Source organism: Aphidius gifuensis, linkage group LG2 (assembly GCF_014905175.1).
Source record: "Aphidius gifuensis isolate YNYX2018 linkage group LG2, ASM1490517v1, whole genome shotgun sequence".
NCBI lineage: Eukaryota > Metazoa > Arthropoda > Insecta > Hymenoptera > Braconidae > Aphidius > Aphidius gifuensis.
This window is the reverse complement of record NC_057789.1, coordinates 29,856,826-29,872,343: the sequence shown is the minus strand read 5'-3', so window position 1 is coordinate 29,872,343 and position 15,518 is coordinate 29,856,826. Positions and strand designations below refer to the sequence as shown.

The 15,518-nt window shown below is 22.8% G+C and overlaps 2 protein-coding genes across 3 annotated transcripts; both read left to right on the top strand.

The window, feature by feature from the left end:
- Positions 1-202: 202 nt before the first annotated feature.
- LOC122850232 (mitogen-activated protein kinase kinase kinase 15) lies at positions 203-6,105 on the top strand. 2 transcript variants are annotated; one of them, XM_044149331.1, is made up of 11 exons: positions 203-502; positions 589-717; positions 783-3,068; positions 3,128-3,294; positions 3,356-3,451; positions 3,512-3,651; positions 3,741-3,893; positions 4,193-4,300; positions 4,539-5,408; positions 5,630-5,771; positions 5,844-6,105. In XM_044149331.1, the coding sequence occupies exons 2-11, from the start codon at positions 681-683 to the stop codon at positions 5,973-5,975; spliced, it is 4,131 nt and encodes a 1,376-aa protein (XP_044005266.1). In that variant the 5' UTR covers positions 203-502; positions 589-680; the 3' UTR covers positions 5,976-6,105. The 2 variants fall into 2 exon arrangements, with proteins under 2 accessions (XP_044005266.1, XP_044005267.1); XM_044149332.1 differs by lacking the exon at positions 4,193-4,300.
- Positions 6,106-6,974: 869 nt separating this feature from the next.
- LOC122850287 lies at positions 6,975-9,549 on the top strand. Its single transcript, XM_044149445.1, has 6 exons — positions 6,975-7,115; positions 7,615-7,783; positions 8,354-8,650; positions 8,725-8,913; positions 8,987-9,242; positions 9,321-9,549. Exons 2-6 carry the CDS (start codon positions 7,732-7,734, stop codon positions 9,391-9,393), a joined length of 867 nt encoding a protein of 288 aa, XP_044005380.1. The 5' UTR covers positions 6,975-7,115; positions 7,615-7,731; the 3' UTR covers positions 9,394-9,549.
- The last annotated feature ends 5,969 nt before the right edge of the window (positions 9,550-15,518 follow it).

Below are 15,518 nucleotides of genomic sequence, written 5' to 3'. Positions count from 1 at the left end.
CACACACGACTCTCTCTTTACATATATATGTATATAAAAATCATGTGTGTGTGTTGTTATTTTTTTAACAATATGACAACAGAAGATGGCGACACAATCTCTGCTTGAAATGGAAAAAAAAAAAATAAATAATAAAAAAATATTGTGACGTTTAGCAGGAGATCAGAAAATAAAATTATAAATTAAAAAAAATATCCGGTGAAGCTGTCGTCATGATGAAATTCACATAACGTCGTACGTGGAATTTGAGAGTATAAAAATACACACACAAATTAATTGACGTAAAAAAAAGAGCAAAAAAAAAAAAACACAAAAATCATAATCAATTTAGTAGTGATTAATTAATTGATTTATAATAATTTTAATAATGAATAATATTGTGTTATTAATTGGATAATAATGATTGGTATTTAAAATATAAAAAATAATAAATTAAAAAATAAAAAACATGTGGAATAAATTGACCCTGTTGTTGATGAAAAATTTCATAAAAATAATATTTGTAAGTTGTTTTTTACTCCAAAAAATTGATAATTCTTTTAACATTAATTTTTAAAAATGTCATTTGTTTGTTTGTTAATTAATTAGGTAAATTGTCCTTGAAAAATATTGATTTTTATATTTCGATCTTGTGGATCTCATTTGGATTGTTAAATTTATTGTGGAAATATTCGAGAACAATGCCATCAACTTGTGGTGATACTCAAGATGTATCTGGTATGTTTTTTATAAAATTAAAAAATAACAAATAAACTCTATTAATGTCTAATTTTTTATTCTAGTTTTAACAGTACATACAAATGCTCTTGATGGTGTATCAAGTACAGACAGCATTGGTACTCACAGTGATGTATCATGTAACACAACAATACCTGTAAAGCAAAAAATTCAAGTTGTCTGTATAATTGATCTTCAACAAAATGAAAATCAATATCAACGTAAACGTGCCCTGGAAGATATCAAACAAGCATGTTTATTAATAAATGCAACATTAAATTACGTACAATTTGAAAAATTAGATTTTGGTGAAACAAATGTACTGGATACATTTTACAATGCTGATATTGCTGTTGTTGATTTGAGTATACAGTTACAACAATCAGCCCTATTTTATCATCTTGGTGTACGTGAAAGTTTTGGTATGAAAGAAAATATATTATTATACAATGACATTGACAATGAAGCAACAATTAGACTTAAATTATCATGTGGTAGCTACACATTTGTCTCATACAAATTACTGGATTGTGGTAATTGTGTTACAACAAATATATCAACAACAACAGCAACATCAACAACAACGACAGCAACAACAACAACAACAACAGCTGCACAACGTACAAATAATAACAATGATGACAACAATGATATTAAACAAAGTTTAACATTAAAATTAAAAAAAATATTTCAAGATGTTGAAGTACAATCAAAAGCTCATATGAAAGAAAAATTTTTATCTGATTTACGTAAAGCACGTGAATTATATAGTGGTGAAGAGCTAGCAAAAGTGCTAAATAACATGAGAATACGTCTTGATGATCCAAATGTATTATCTGGTGAAGTTATATTAAATATGTTGATATCATTTCGTGAAATACAAGGCTATGATGCAATGGTGCAATTAGTTGATGATTTACGTACAATACAAAATCATAAAAATTATATAAATACACCAATGATATGTTATTTATATGGTTTTGCATTAAGTAGAAGAAATAAAGATGGTGATCGTGAACGTGCTGTTCGTGTTATTGAAAAAGCACTTGAAAAAAAAGAAAATCATGTACCTGATATGTTATGTTTATGTGGTAGAATATATAAAGATCAATTTGTTGAAAGTCGTCATACTGATAAAGAAAGTTTGAAGAATGCAATACACTGGTATAGAAAAGGTTTTGATGTACAGCCAAATGAATATGCTGGTGTTAATTTAGCCACTCTACTTGTTATTGCTGGTAATGAATTTTCAAAAAGTGAAGAGCTACAACATATTGGTATGGTTTTAAATAATTTAATTGGTAAAAAAGGTAGTTTATCAAGTTTAAAAGAATACTGGGATGTTGCAACATTTTTTGAAATAAGTGTACTTGCTGAAGATTATACAAAAGCAATACAAGCATCTGAATGTATGTTTAAATTAAAACCACCAAATTGGTATCTTAAATCAACAATTGGTAATATATCATTAATTGATAGATTTAGAAAAAAAAATGATGATAATGATCCAACACCTGAAGAAAAAGTATTTAGTTTTTGGATGGATTATTTTGTTGAGGCAACTAAAACAATGATTGATGATAGTATTAGATTTCCAATATTAGTACTTGAACCAACAAAAATATTAATGCCAAGTTATGTTAATGTTAATCTTGGTGCTGATGAAAAATCAATTAAAATATGGAATTTATGTTTAGATAATTTAAAAAATAATTGTAAACAAGTACATGATTGGTTATTTACAGCAAATATGATTAGAAGTGTTAGTTTATATAAACGTGATGAAAGATGTTTATTTTTATATGTACATGAAAATTCTGATGATTTTCAAATGTTTTTTCCATCAATACAATGTCGTCAAAAATTTTATGATTTAGTACTTGAAATGACAGCTGATCAAGAGGGTATGGTTACTGATTTAGATGCATATATGACTGATGATAGAATGAAATATGAATATGAATTAGATGATCAAAATAAAAAAATTATATTGGGTAAAGGTACATATGGTGTTGTTTATGCAGCAAGAGATTTAAATACACAAGTTAGAATTGCTGTTAAAGAAATACGTGAACGTAATCTTGGTGATGTACAGCCACTTCACGAAGAGATACAACTACACAGTCAACTTAGACATAGAAATATTGTACAGTATCTTGGCTCAGTATCAGAAGATGGATTTTTTAAAATTTTCATGGAACAAGTACCTGGTGGTAGTTTATCAGCATTGTTGAGATCAAAATGGGGACCACTTAAAGAAAATGAATCAACAATATCATATTATACTAAACAAATTCTTGAAGGACTTAAATATCTTCATGATCAAAAAATTGTTCATCGTGATATTAAAGGTATAATTAAAATTTATTTTGTCAATATTATTTTTGTTTATTTATTTATTTATTTACAGGTGATAATGTTTTGGTTAATACCTATAGTGGTGTTGTTAAAATATCTGATTTTGGTATGTCAAAAAGACTGGCTGGTTTGTGTCCTTGTACTGAAACATTTACTGGTACATTACAATACATGGCACCAGAAGTTATTGACAAAGGACAACGTGGTTATGGAGCTCCGGTAATTTATTTGTTTACATTTTTATTTTTATTTTTATATTTATTTTTGTATTTATTTTTAGGCTGATATTTGGTCATTAGGTTGTACAATTGTTGAAATGGCTACTGGAAAACCGCCATTTATTGAACTTGGTTCACCACAAGCTGCTGTTTTTAAGGTAAATTAATAATATTATAAATTAAAAACAATAATTATAATTATTTATAATTAAAATTAGGTTGGCTATTATAAAATTCATCCAGAAATTCCATCAGAATTATCAGAACGTGCTAAAAATTTTATACTACGTTGCTTTGAACCTGATCCTGATGTAAGATCATCTGCATCTGAACTTTTAGAGGATCCATTTTTAACTGAGTCAGTATAATTATTTTTTTTTATATACTTATTAAAATTTATATGGAATTTTTTTGTTTCATGCAATCATGCAAATTATCATATTACAGAAAAAAAAAAAATTCACGACTTGCAGCACCACCGGATTTTAGTAGAAGTGTATCAGTACCCGGTGAACGTATTGAACGTCTTGGAAAATACGATAAAGCAAATAATCAAGCTACAAGTGCATCAGGAATCCAAGCATCACAATCAGATGACAGGTAAATTTTATTATTTTATTTATCAATAAATACTTGTGTAAATTAGTATAATTATTTTAGAATTGAATGATTTATCATTTAGCTAATGCATTGTCATGGCTTTAAAATTATTTAATCATGCAAAATATATATATTGTATAGTGCTTTTAAAATTAAAAAATAAGCATTTTTATCATTAGCATGACTTAATTCAAATATAAATCTATTATCTATTTGTAATATTTTTTTTAAATTTAAAACAATTAAAATCATTTAAAATAGTACATTTAAAAAATAAATTAAATACTGGCTAAGTGTAGTAGTATGCATAGCGGATCATTGAAAAAATCAGGAAAATTGAGAGATCGAAGTCCAGCTCATCTACTGTCACCAATCAGTATGCCAAATTCTTCTTTATCTTTCAACAGGTATAGTAATCAATTTACTACACTTTTCCTACAAAATGTACTAATTCGAAATAAAACTTTTAGCTACTATCATTTTGCTTTTTTACAATTAAAACATTAAAAATATTTAAATGAGTAGATTATTTAATTGTGACATGTGTGATAATTTTTAGCTTGCCAAGTATTTTGCTTATAATAAATTAATTTGTTGAAAAAAGTAATAAAATAATAACAATTGAATAATATTTTATGTCAACAGCACAATTGGTAGTAGTCCATCAATTGATACAAGTGAAACAGATACTGGATGTTGTTCAATGACACGTCGTAGTTCATCAGGTGGTTTATTATCACCAGAAGTTGAATTAAATAGTCAAACAGAACAAAAATTAATTGACGATCAAGAAGGTTTTTATTTATTAAAAAAAGATAGTCAACGTCGTATGACATTAACACGTGTACTTAGTCAAGATGAATCAAAAATATGTCAAGTTTGGCTACGTAATATACATCAAGATGTTGGTATAACATTATTAAATATGTCACATCTTGAAAAATTAATGAGAGGAATACGTGATTATATATCTGATCATAATCATGAATCAATAATAATATCATTTAAATTATTAAAAGATGAGCTAGATTTTAATTCAACAACAATTAATCATTTACATTTAGCAATATATTTATTTCAAACAGCTGTTAATGAAGTTTTACGTTTACATAATATTAAACCACATTGGATGTTTGCACTTGATAATTTAGTTAGAAATGCTGTACAAACAGCAATAACTGTTTTATCACCAGAACTTGGTGCTGGTCTTATTGAACAAGACAGACAAACAAATAATAATTCACAAATTAATGAAGATGGTTCAACTTCTGGTGTATCAACAATTAATTCAATCAAATCACATAAATTAATTGATCAAAAATATTGGCATGAGTATAAAGAACAAATTGGAAATTTAAAAATTGATAATAATAAATTATTACAAGAACTTGTTGATGGACAAAAAATTTTTAATAATATTATTATACAAATTATTGATGAACAAAAAAAACAAATAGAAATATTAAATCAATTTTGTCAAGATATTAATGAAAAATTTACAAACCAAAAATCAGGGTAAGTTTTTATTGCAAATATTTTTTATTTCTTTACTGACTTTACTGACTTGTTTATTATTTTTCTTCATTTTTTATTAGTCTCTGCTTCTTCAAGTCATAAAATATCTCGATTCTTTTTTATTATTTTTCTTTTACTATAGCCAAGAATATTTTTTAATATTATTTATTTTTCTTGGCGTTGTTTTTTGATGTCTGTGTGGTTTTTTTTTTTTTTTCCAGATGCAGCAATACAAGGGCTTCTCAAGCACCACTTGTTCCACAAATAAGTGTTACTGATCATAATTCAACAAACAAAAAAAATGACTGTAAACTTGTACAATGGCTTCAAGGACTTTCTATTGATGATGCAACAATTGAAAAAGTAATTACTTTATTAATTGATCTCTTGAATATTTAAATATGAATTAATTAATTTTTCTATTTTTTTTTTTAGTTTATTTATGAAGAATACACACTTGATGATGTACTACTTCATATTACTCGTGATGATTTACGTAGACTCAATCTACGAGGCGGTGTTGAACTCAAAATATGGATGGCAATAATTGCACAAAGAAAAAATTAATAATTACCTAACAAAATTTATTATTTTTCTATTTTTTTTTTCATAATAACAATCAATTTAATAGTATTTCTTTGTTTTGTACATAACATAGTATATTTATCGATGAAAAAATTCATTGCAATAATTAATGTGATAATTTATAAATAAAACAATAGCTTGAAAAATTAATTTTTTTCTTTTTCAAATTAAAAGTTTACAAATATACACAGAGTGCCTTTATAAATAATTAATTTTTTTTCAAATAATTTATATAACAGTTTGTTGATTGTTTTTTGTGTCTTCCTAAAGTTAATATATTATAGAAATGTTATATTAATGTTATCATTTTAATTGATGATAAATAAAAGTTTAAAAATTATTTAAAAATATTTTTTTCATCTGTTAATTAATTTGTTAATTTTATATGAATCATCTCCTTTTTTTTTTTTAATTTTAAATTAGTCATAGTACACTTGGGTGTTTTCTGTTTTATTCTTGGTGATTTAATATTTTTTTTTTTGTAGAAAACATTGACGATGACGCAAATTGCAGACTCACCTGTTATCACAAGAATTTACCGATGACTTTTTATGACTTGACACAAATTTAAAAAGAAAAAAGAAATACATAAAATTAATCAGTATTATTAATAGATTTATTTCACACAACAAATGATTGTTGTAATTTTTTTTTTCTCTTAAATAATTGTAGTTAATATTTTGATGAATTTATTTCGATAGAAATTCGACAAAAGATTTAATAGAAATATCGAAATGCATTCGAAATACTTGAAAATTTCTCTCATTTTATTTCGAAATATTTAAAAAAAAAAAAAATATATATATCCTCGTTAAAATATGATCTCTTTTAAATGCATATGCATTTTTATTTACTTTTTTATTTGATCCTTTTTTTGTAAATTTTTTTTTCTGTAATATTTCAGCTCAATTTTTTATGTGTATATGTGAACTTTGAGTATAGCAGAACCAGCAGAATGTTCAGTAACTCGGCGTCTATCAACGTGACAACATCTCGCAAATATTTATTCTTATATTTTTTTTTTTTTTTTGTTTCATTTTTAAATAAAATTCCTGTGGTTTAATTTTATTTATACAAATAATTTTTTTTTATTTTTATTTTTTTTTCATCATGAATTTAAAAGTATATATAGATATATTTTTTCTCAATTAAATTAGAATAATAAACTATTTAAATTTTATTAAAATTAATAACAAAATTTATTGTTTAAATATTTTTTTTAACTTTAATTATATAAAACAATTTATCAGTTAAAATTTTACAATATTTTTCTTGTTTTTAATATTCCAAGTTTAAATATAAATATTTTTTTAAGTTTATTTAACATTACTTTTATTAAATTAAAATCATATAATAATAATAATAAATTGTAATCCAATGAGAGTAACATTTTTAAATTTTCTAAAAACACTTTTACGGATTCCTTGCTGTAATTTTATTTTTTTTTCATATTCAACCCAACAAAAATATAATTTAAAAAATAAATAATACATTATTAAATATTAAACATTAAAAAAAATATAATTTATAATAAATCAAATAAATATTTGGCAATTTTAAAGATAGTTTTAAGCAAAAAAAAAAAAGTTTGATAATAAATTTTTTATCTATTTTTTTCTAGACTCTAATCTTACGATAGCCAAGATGATAAAATAAGTCGAAATAACAAAATTCATCAAGTATATAAAGAAAAATATTTCATCTAAAAAAGTGACAACACTGAGTCACCATCATCATCATGAATTCCAGTTGGATTTCATTAACAGTACTATTATCTATTTTTTTATTTGGTAAGTTAATATAATTTCTATAATTTTATTTATTTTTTTTCCTAGCAATTATACAAATTAATATGACTAAATGATGATATAAATTGAGAATAATAAATCGTGCTTGGAATATTATTTATAAAATTAAAATTGAAGTTAGAGTAGGCTTGGAATTTATTGACAATGTCAGTGGGTCAAATAAAGTAAAAAAAAAAAGAAACATATTCAGCTAGAAATTTAAATATTTTACAACAAAAATATATTAATAATAAAATAATAAAAATAATAAATACTTTCTATAAAATATTGACTTTAAAAAATATAAAAACTTTTTTTTTTTTGTGAAAATTTCTAGCTTTCTTTTTGATCTATTTAAATATTTTTAATAAATATTAATAAATTTAAATTTTGCAAAATTAAAAAAAATAAGATGAATAGTTACTGCAGTCTACTTTCACCTTATGTGATCTCAAAAAACCGGTATTGGAACATCAAGGCACGTGGTGTGAAAAAAAATAAAATAAAAAAATTCTTTTTCAAGTTTAAATTGATCTTTGTTAAATATTTTTAATTTATTTTTAATTATTTTAGTTGATGGTGTTTCATGGAGTACAAATCAGCAAGAAAAAATATTAACTCATAATGAAAATGATCATGTAGATATTGATTTATCATCCCTCAGGCAAAAAAAATTAATAAATTTAAATGGACATATAGATGAAAAAAATAAAAATATAATTATTGATAAAAATGATGATGGATTGGGCATTAAAAAAATTTCAACAGAGTTGGAAGATTTAGAAAAATCATTTGTTCATCCAAAAGATGATGATGATGTTGCTGATGATTCTAAAAATAAAGCTGAATTAATTATGAAAAATTCTACAGGTTTGTTGATACTTTTATTTATTTAATTAAATTTATTTTGAATGAAAATTGTTAATGATTTTTTAATATTTTAGTTGCACCAAAATCAATGGAAATTAAATATTTAAAAAATGATACTTTACCACCAAAATTATTCCCAACTGATCCTGTAGTTGTTAAAAGTATTTTAAATTATTCACCAGAAATACAAGAAAAATTAAATCACGAGTATAATGTTACTGATTTTAGAGAAAAAAATTTATCAATTATGAAATCAAATTCAGGTAAATGCTGAATTTAATATTTAAAAAAAATAAATTATTACTATAATGGAAAATAATTATTAATGTATTTTAGATGTTAAAATACTTGCAAATATGATTGAACAAACAACAATGAGAATATCAACAAGAAGAAAACCAACAGCTGATGAAAAAACTTTGCAAATAACTGAAACACGTGAACAAATGATTTTAAAAAATGATAATTTAAATAATTCAACAAATAAAAAATCTACACATCCTGGTGTAATTGCAATGCTTGTTGCAATTTTATTTGCAATCGTTTCTTCATTTGGTTATGTGGGTCTTATGATATGGAAAAGATATCTCGAGTAAGTTGAAATTATTTTAAATAGGTATTTAATTAATTAGCAAAAAATTTAAATAAAAATATAATTTTAATATTTCAGATATAAACATGGAAATCGAGAACTTCTTGTAAATGATTTCGATTCAAATGACATTAATAATTTCGAGCTGTAAAAAAAATAAATAAAATATATTGTAAATATATATAAAAGAATTTAATAGTTATTTAAATTTAATAATTGTTTGTTTTTCGATAAATGCTGGAGAACAACAAGTAGTTGCCTTTTTTTTTTTTTAAATTAATTTTACAATAAATTTATAAATTAAAAACAAAACATCAAAAAAATTAACATATTTTTAATTTTGATTAATTTAATTTTTAATAGAATAATTAAGATAAACAACCAACATGAAAAATATTCCTTGGTGAACATGATTTCTCCGATTTTCTTCTTGATATCGGAGAAAAACGGAAAAATATCGGAGAAAATCGGAGAAATCATTTTCACCAGGGTTGAAAAAAATTGTTATATTTATTTTAACATTTTGATTATATATAAATGTTGATTTATAAAAAAAAAAAATACGAATACATGATCAGTAGGCTTTTTTATTTAACTTGTAGTAACTGGTAATCCAAAATCAGCAACTTTTTTAGCATGACATTTTTTTAGAAGGTATGGTGATGCCTGTATGTATTATTTAATGCTCTTCCATATTTTCTTCATTTCCTTGTGTCCCAGTACACCATGTGCATACTAAAGAACCATGCTCGTCCATGTGAAGGAGAGCAGTTGCATAATCAGTTGAAAGCTTCATACATAGACCGCAAATGATATCATATATAATTGGGGATAGTGGTCTAAAATAAACAGGGTGTTTAAAATGAGCACTTGGTTTTTTTAATGAAATTTTTTTTTTTTTTCTCATTAACAAAAAAATAGACAGTTTAAGCTATATGTAAATAATAGCTAAAACTTTTTTTCGAATGAAAAAAAAAAACAAAATTTTACATTAAAAAAAAACAAGTGCTCATTTTAGACACCCTGTTAATTTTAGACCATCCACCCTACATCCACCCTACCCTGTATAAGAAGTGTTTTATTTTATTTTTCATTTTATCTCAAGTGAGGTGTAATTATTTTGAATAATTATTAATTAATATCCTAATTAAAACTATAAATATTTCAAGCTTTTTATTTTTATTTTTTTCAAATAATTAGTCAGTTAATTAATTAGCAAAAATTTAAATAAAAATATTATATTAATATTTTAGATATAAACATGGGAATCGAAAACTTCTTGTAAATGATTTCGATTCAAATGACATTAATCATTTCGAGCTGTGAAAAAATAAAAAATAAATATATTGTAAATATATTAAAGAATTTCATATAGTAATTTAAATTTAATAATTATTTGTTTTTCGACAAATGCTGGAGAACAATAAGTAGTTGCCTTTTTTTTTTTTTTAAATTAATTTTACAATAAATTTATAAATTAAAAACAAAACATCAAAAAAATTAATATATTTTTAATTTTGATTAATTTGATTTTCAATAGAAAAATTATGGTGAACAACCAACATGAAAAATATTCCTTGGTGAAAATGATTTCTCCGATTTTCTTTTTGATATCGGAGGAAAACGGAAAAATATCGGAGAAAATCGGAGTAATGCGAAGAAAATCGGAGAAATCATTTTTACCAGGGTTGAAAAAAAATTATTATATTTAATTTAACATTTTGATTATATTATTGATCTAAATTGAATTTTTTTTGTGCTTGCCTATATAGAAATTTAAATACAGGTTGATTTATTAAAAAAAAAAAAAAAGAATGCATGATAATTAGTAGAATTTTTTACTTAGGAACTGGTAATTTTCATGTCAGTAACTTTTTGTAAATGAAATTTTTCTATATGTTCATAGCTAATAGCTGATTGATGGACAGACTTCAGCAGAATGGGCAGGTTACACTGTTTTTGTATTTTTCAAACAATTTTGTGTGAATATTAAAGTATTTTTAATGGTGTCTTCATTTTTTTGAATAATGAATGAAGTTTCATACTCATTTCATTTTAGACCACTATCCCTATATGTGAAATTAGTATACATATTCCACATATAGAGATAATAGTCTAAAATGAACAGGGTGTCTAAAATGAGCACTTGGTTTTTTTAATAAAATTTTTTTTTTTTTTCTAATTAACAAAACTGAAACTTTTATTCAGGTCAAAAAAAAAAAAAAAAAACAAAATTTTACATTAAAAAAAACAAGTGATCATTTTAGACCACCAACCCTATAAGAAGTGATTTATTATATTTTTCTTTTTATCTCGAGTAAGTTGTAATTATTTTAAATAATTATTAATTAATATCCTAATTAAAACTATAAATATTTCAAGCTTTTTATTTTTATTTTTTTTAAATAATTAATCAAATAATTAATTAATAAAAATTCAAATAAAAATATAATTTTAATATTCAGATATATGTAAACATGGAAATCGAAAACTTTTTGTCAATGATTTCGATTCAAATGACATTAATAATTTCGAGCTGTAAAAAAATAAAAAACAAATGTATTGTAAATATATAAAAAAATGTATTCATCTTTGATAAGATTTTTTTTTTTTTAAGTGTTTAAAAAATAATATATACCTTCTACCCGAAGAATATAAATTCAAAAAAATAATCAACTGAAAATCATAGGTGAAAAGAAAAAATTATTATTTTTAACTTAATCGTGGTGGGCAGTTCTTATCAGGCCTTTGTAAAAAAAAAAAATATATATATATATATATTTAGTTGATGACTAGTCGTTACCAAAATGTCTAATCAATTTTATTTTTAATTTTTTCGTAGTGATAGTTTAGTGGCTTGCTTGAACCAGACAGTAAAGACATTATTTAGTATATATTATTAAAAAATAAATAGTTTAAATTTGACATAATTAGAAATTAAAAAAAAAAAAAAAATACAACAAGATGAATATTAATTTTACAAGTTGGTATTTTATTGCTTCTATGTGTTTTGTTAATTGCCAAATTTTTTATTCCAACAGTGACGAGGTAATGTATATTATTTAATAAAAAATATTTAATTAAACAAAAGTTTATTAAAATAAATTAAAATATTTTTCAATATTTAAAATAATTAATAATAATAAATATTGTTATTATTTATGCTTAGAATAAATTTTTATTAATTAAAAAAAATTATTTTAACTATAATTTGTTGATTTTTCTATACCTATATACTATCAGTTTTAAATGATTTTTTTTTTTTTATCTACTAATTTTCTAACGACATAAAAATCCAATCAGCTATTTTGTTTGTTTAATAATTTATTGAATTATCTTTTATAAATTTTATAGAATATTTATTTATAATTATATAAATGTGTTTATTTTTCTTTACATAAAATTTAAATATATTGTTAATTGTAGAACTATACAACAACAGACGAAATTGATGCTGCAATCGATGAATTTTTTGGACCACCGCTAAACGTAAATAATATTTTGATTAAAATTAACAAGATAAAATTTGTAATTATATTTTTTTTAAAATGTATAAATTTATAGATTGAAGAAAAAACCAATTCAACAAAAGAAAAAAAATTAGAAGGCATTGAACAAAATCAAATAACTAATAAAAATGATGATTATAAAATCCAAGAGACTACCACAGTTGAAAAACAACCAATAACAACATCTCACAAAAATGAATCAGCAAATAAAAATAAAACCTCAAATTTAATTACTACGAGATTCGGCATGTACAACGATAATCCTGTATTTCCACAAAACAATGAACCAATTAATAATAATAAAACATTTGAAAAAAATCTCGAGACAACTGAAACAATTATCACTACAACTAAAAATGACAGTGAAACGTTTATAGAAAAACTGTGGACAGGTGGAATAATTATTAGTGAAAATAAAACTGAGATAAAAATTAATAATAATAATAATAATAATGAAACAATTAAAGAAAAATTGGAGACAACAAAAATAATTACTACTGAAAATGAGATAAAAATTAATAATAATAATAATAATAAAACTTTTGAAGATAAATTAAAAACAATTGAATTATCAACTAGTAAAAATAAAACTGAGAATAATTCACTAATAAACAATAATATTTATAAAAAAAAATCAACACTTACATGGAATACTGTTAATGCTATTTGTGAAATAGCTTCTCTTTTTTTTTTAATAATAACAATTATTATTTATATTTCTATATCTGAATTAAGAAATAATCGTGGATCAATTCTTTTAATTCATTATCTTATTTGTCTTTTAATTTTTTTTTCAATATTTATTTTTATTCAACTTGATATGATTGAAACTAAAAATTGCATTTGTCCAATTGCAGGTAATAATTTTAATTAATTAATTAATAATATTTATTTATTTTTTTTTTTTAAATTTTTATTTTTATTTACAAGGCTTGATTTGTTACTACTCAATTTTTGCAAGTTTATTTTGGTCAAATGTTATAAGCTATGATATTTGGCACACAATTAAGTAAGAAAGTTTTTTTTTTTTTTTAAATAAAGTTTCCTGAATTATTTGTTAATATTATTTATATAAATATTTAATTTCAAAGGAGTAATTTGCCTGCAGGAAAGGGTGGTTTTGTCGATGACAAAATGACATTTTATATTTATTCACTGATTGCATGGGGATGTGCTTTGATCATGACAATGATTGTGACAATAATGGAATTTGCTGATGGATTGCCAGAATATTTAAGACCTGGATTTAGTCGTTCACATTGCTGGTTGACTAGTAAGTTAAAAATCATCATTTATCTAATTAAAAAAATGTATCAAATATTAATTCAATTTTTTGATATTTCAACAGGAAATACTAGGAATCATATTGCTTTTTATAATGGTCCAATGTCTTTGCTAATAATTTTTAATTTCATTTTTTATATCAAGACACTTGTGGTTACTCGAAAAATCAGAAAAAATATATCATCACGTAATCAAAATGACAATGGACGTAATAAAAAAAATTACTGGTATGTTTATTTATTTATTATTTTATAATAACGATTTATTTATTTATTTTTATTTATTTTTTTCAAAGGATTGTTGCACTTAAATTGTCAATTTTAATGGGAATCATTTGGCTATTTGAATCTTTTTCTATTGTATGCAGAAGTCTATTTTCAGACAAAAATAATAAAGTTGTTATTTTTTTTGAAATTTTCATGACATTTGTAGGGATTTATATATTTATTTTTTTTGTTTGCATGGGTGAAACTAGAAAATTATTGTTTGACAAATTTCCATGCAAAAAATTGAGTAAAAAAAAATTTTTTAATAGTAATAGTAAGTCAGTTGATACTGCTTCAACAAATATAGAATAATAATATTTATTTACTTTTTTCAATGTATAATAAAAAAATAAATAAATTTAAAAAAATTTTTTTTTTTTTTAACAATTGTTATTTGAAATAATAAATATTTTTATGATAAATATTAAAAAAATATTTTTTTTGTACATTAAAGTATGCTGTATTCAATTCAATTTAATAAAAACAATTAAATATAAATAATTATTCTCATTAAATATTTAATTAATTTAATTACTTTTCCATAGCAATTTTATTTATTTATTTATTTTTATTTTTAATATTTTATATTTACAAGCAGTAAACATTATGTAATCAATTTTATTGCATCGAGTTTTCAAAAGCTTCTGGTGCTATTGATGATATTCCAGAGATGTACAGGAAATTCTTCTGACTAATATTCTTTGTATTATTTTTTATCTCAATGAGCTTATTGTCGGTATTATTTATACACACTTCTAGAACGGTCATTGAAAAACCGGCAGAGATACAGTAGAAAGACTCACGAGTGTCACAATACTCACGTGGACTTACGAGACGAGTGACTGCCAGTGTGTTGCAGTGAAATATCTGAATTGATCTAAATAAAAAAACTAGACCTTTTTTAATATAATATTTTGAATATTTTGAAATAGAAAATGAGTCAGTTTAAAAGATCACATAAATTACAGTTAGAAAAAAACTTGGTAAAAAAATATAAGGTCACAAATCAGATTTCAACATGGTCTTTTGGAGAAATAAATGATAACAAGGTTAGTTTAAAATAACTCCATGCTTTTTAAATTAAATATTGAATTATTATATAATTTGATAATGAATATAAAATGTGATCAGAGTAAATATTTAGTGGTCCAAGCTGGTCCAATGGACATCAAACTGCATAGCTAAAACTATTACCCAATAGTTAATAACAGTAATAA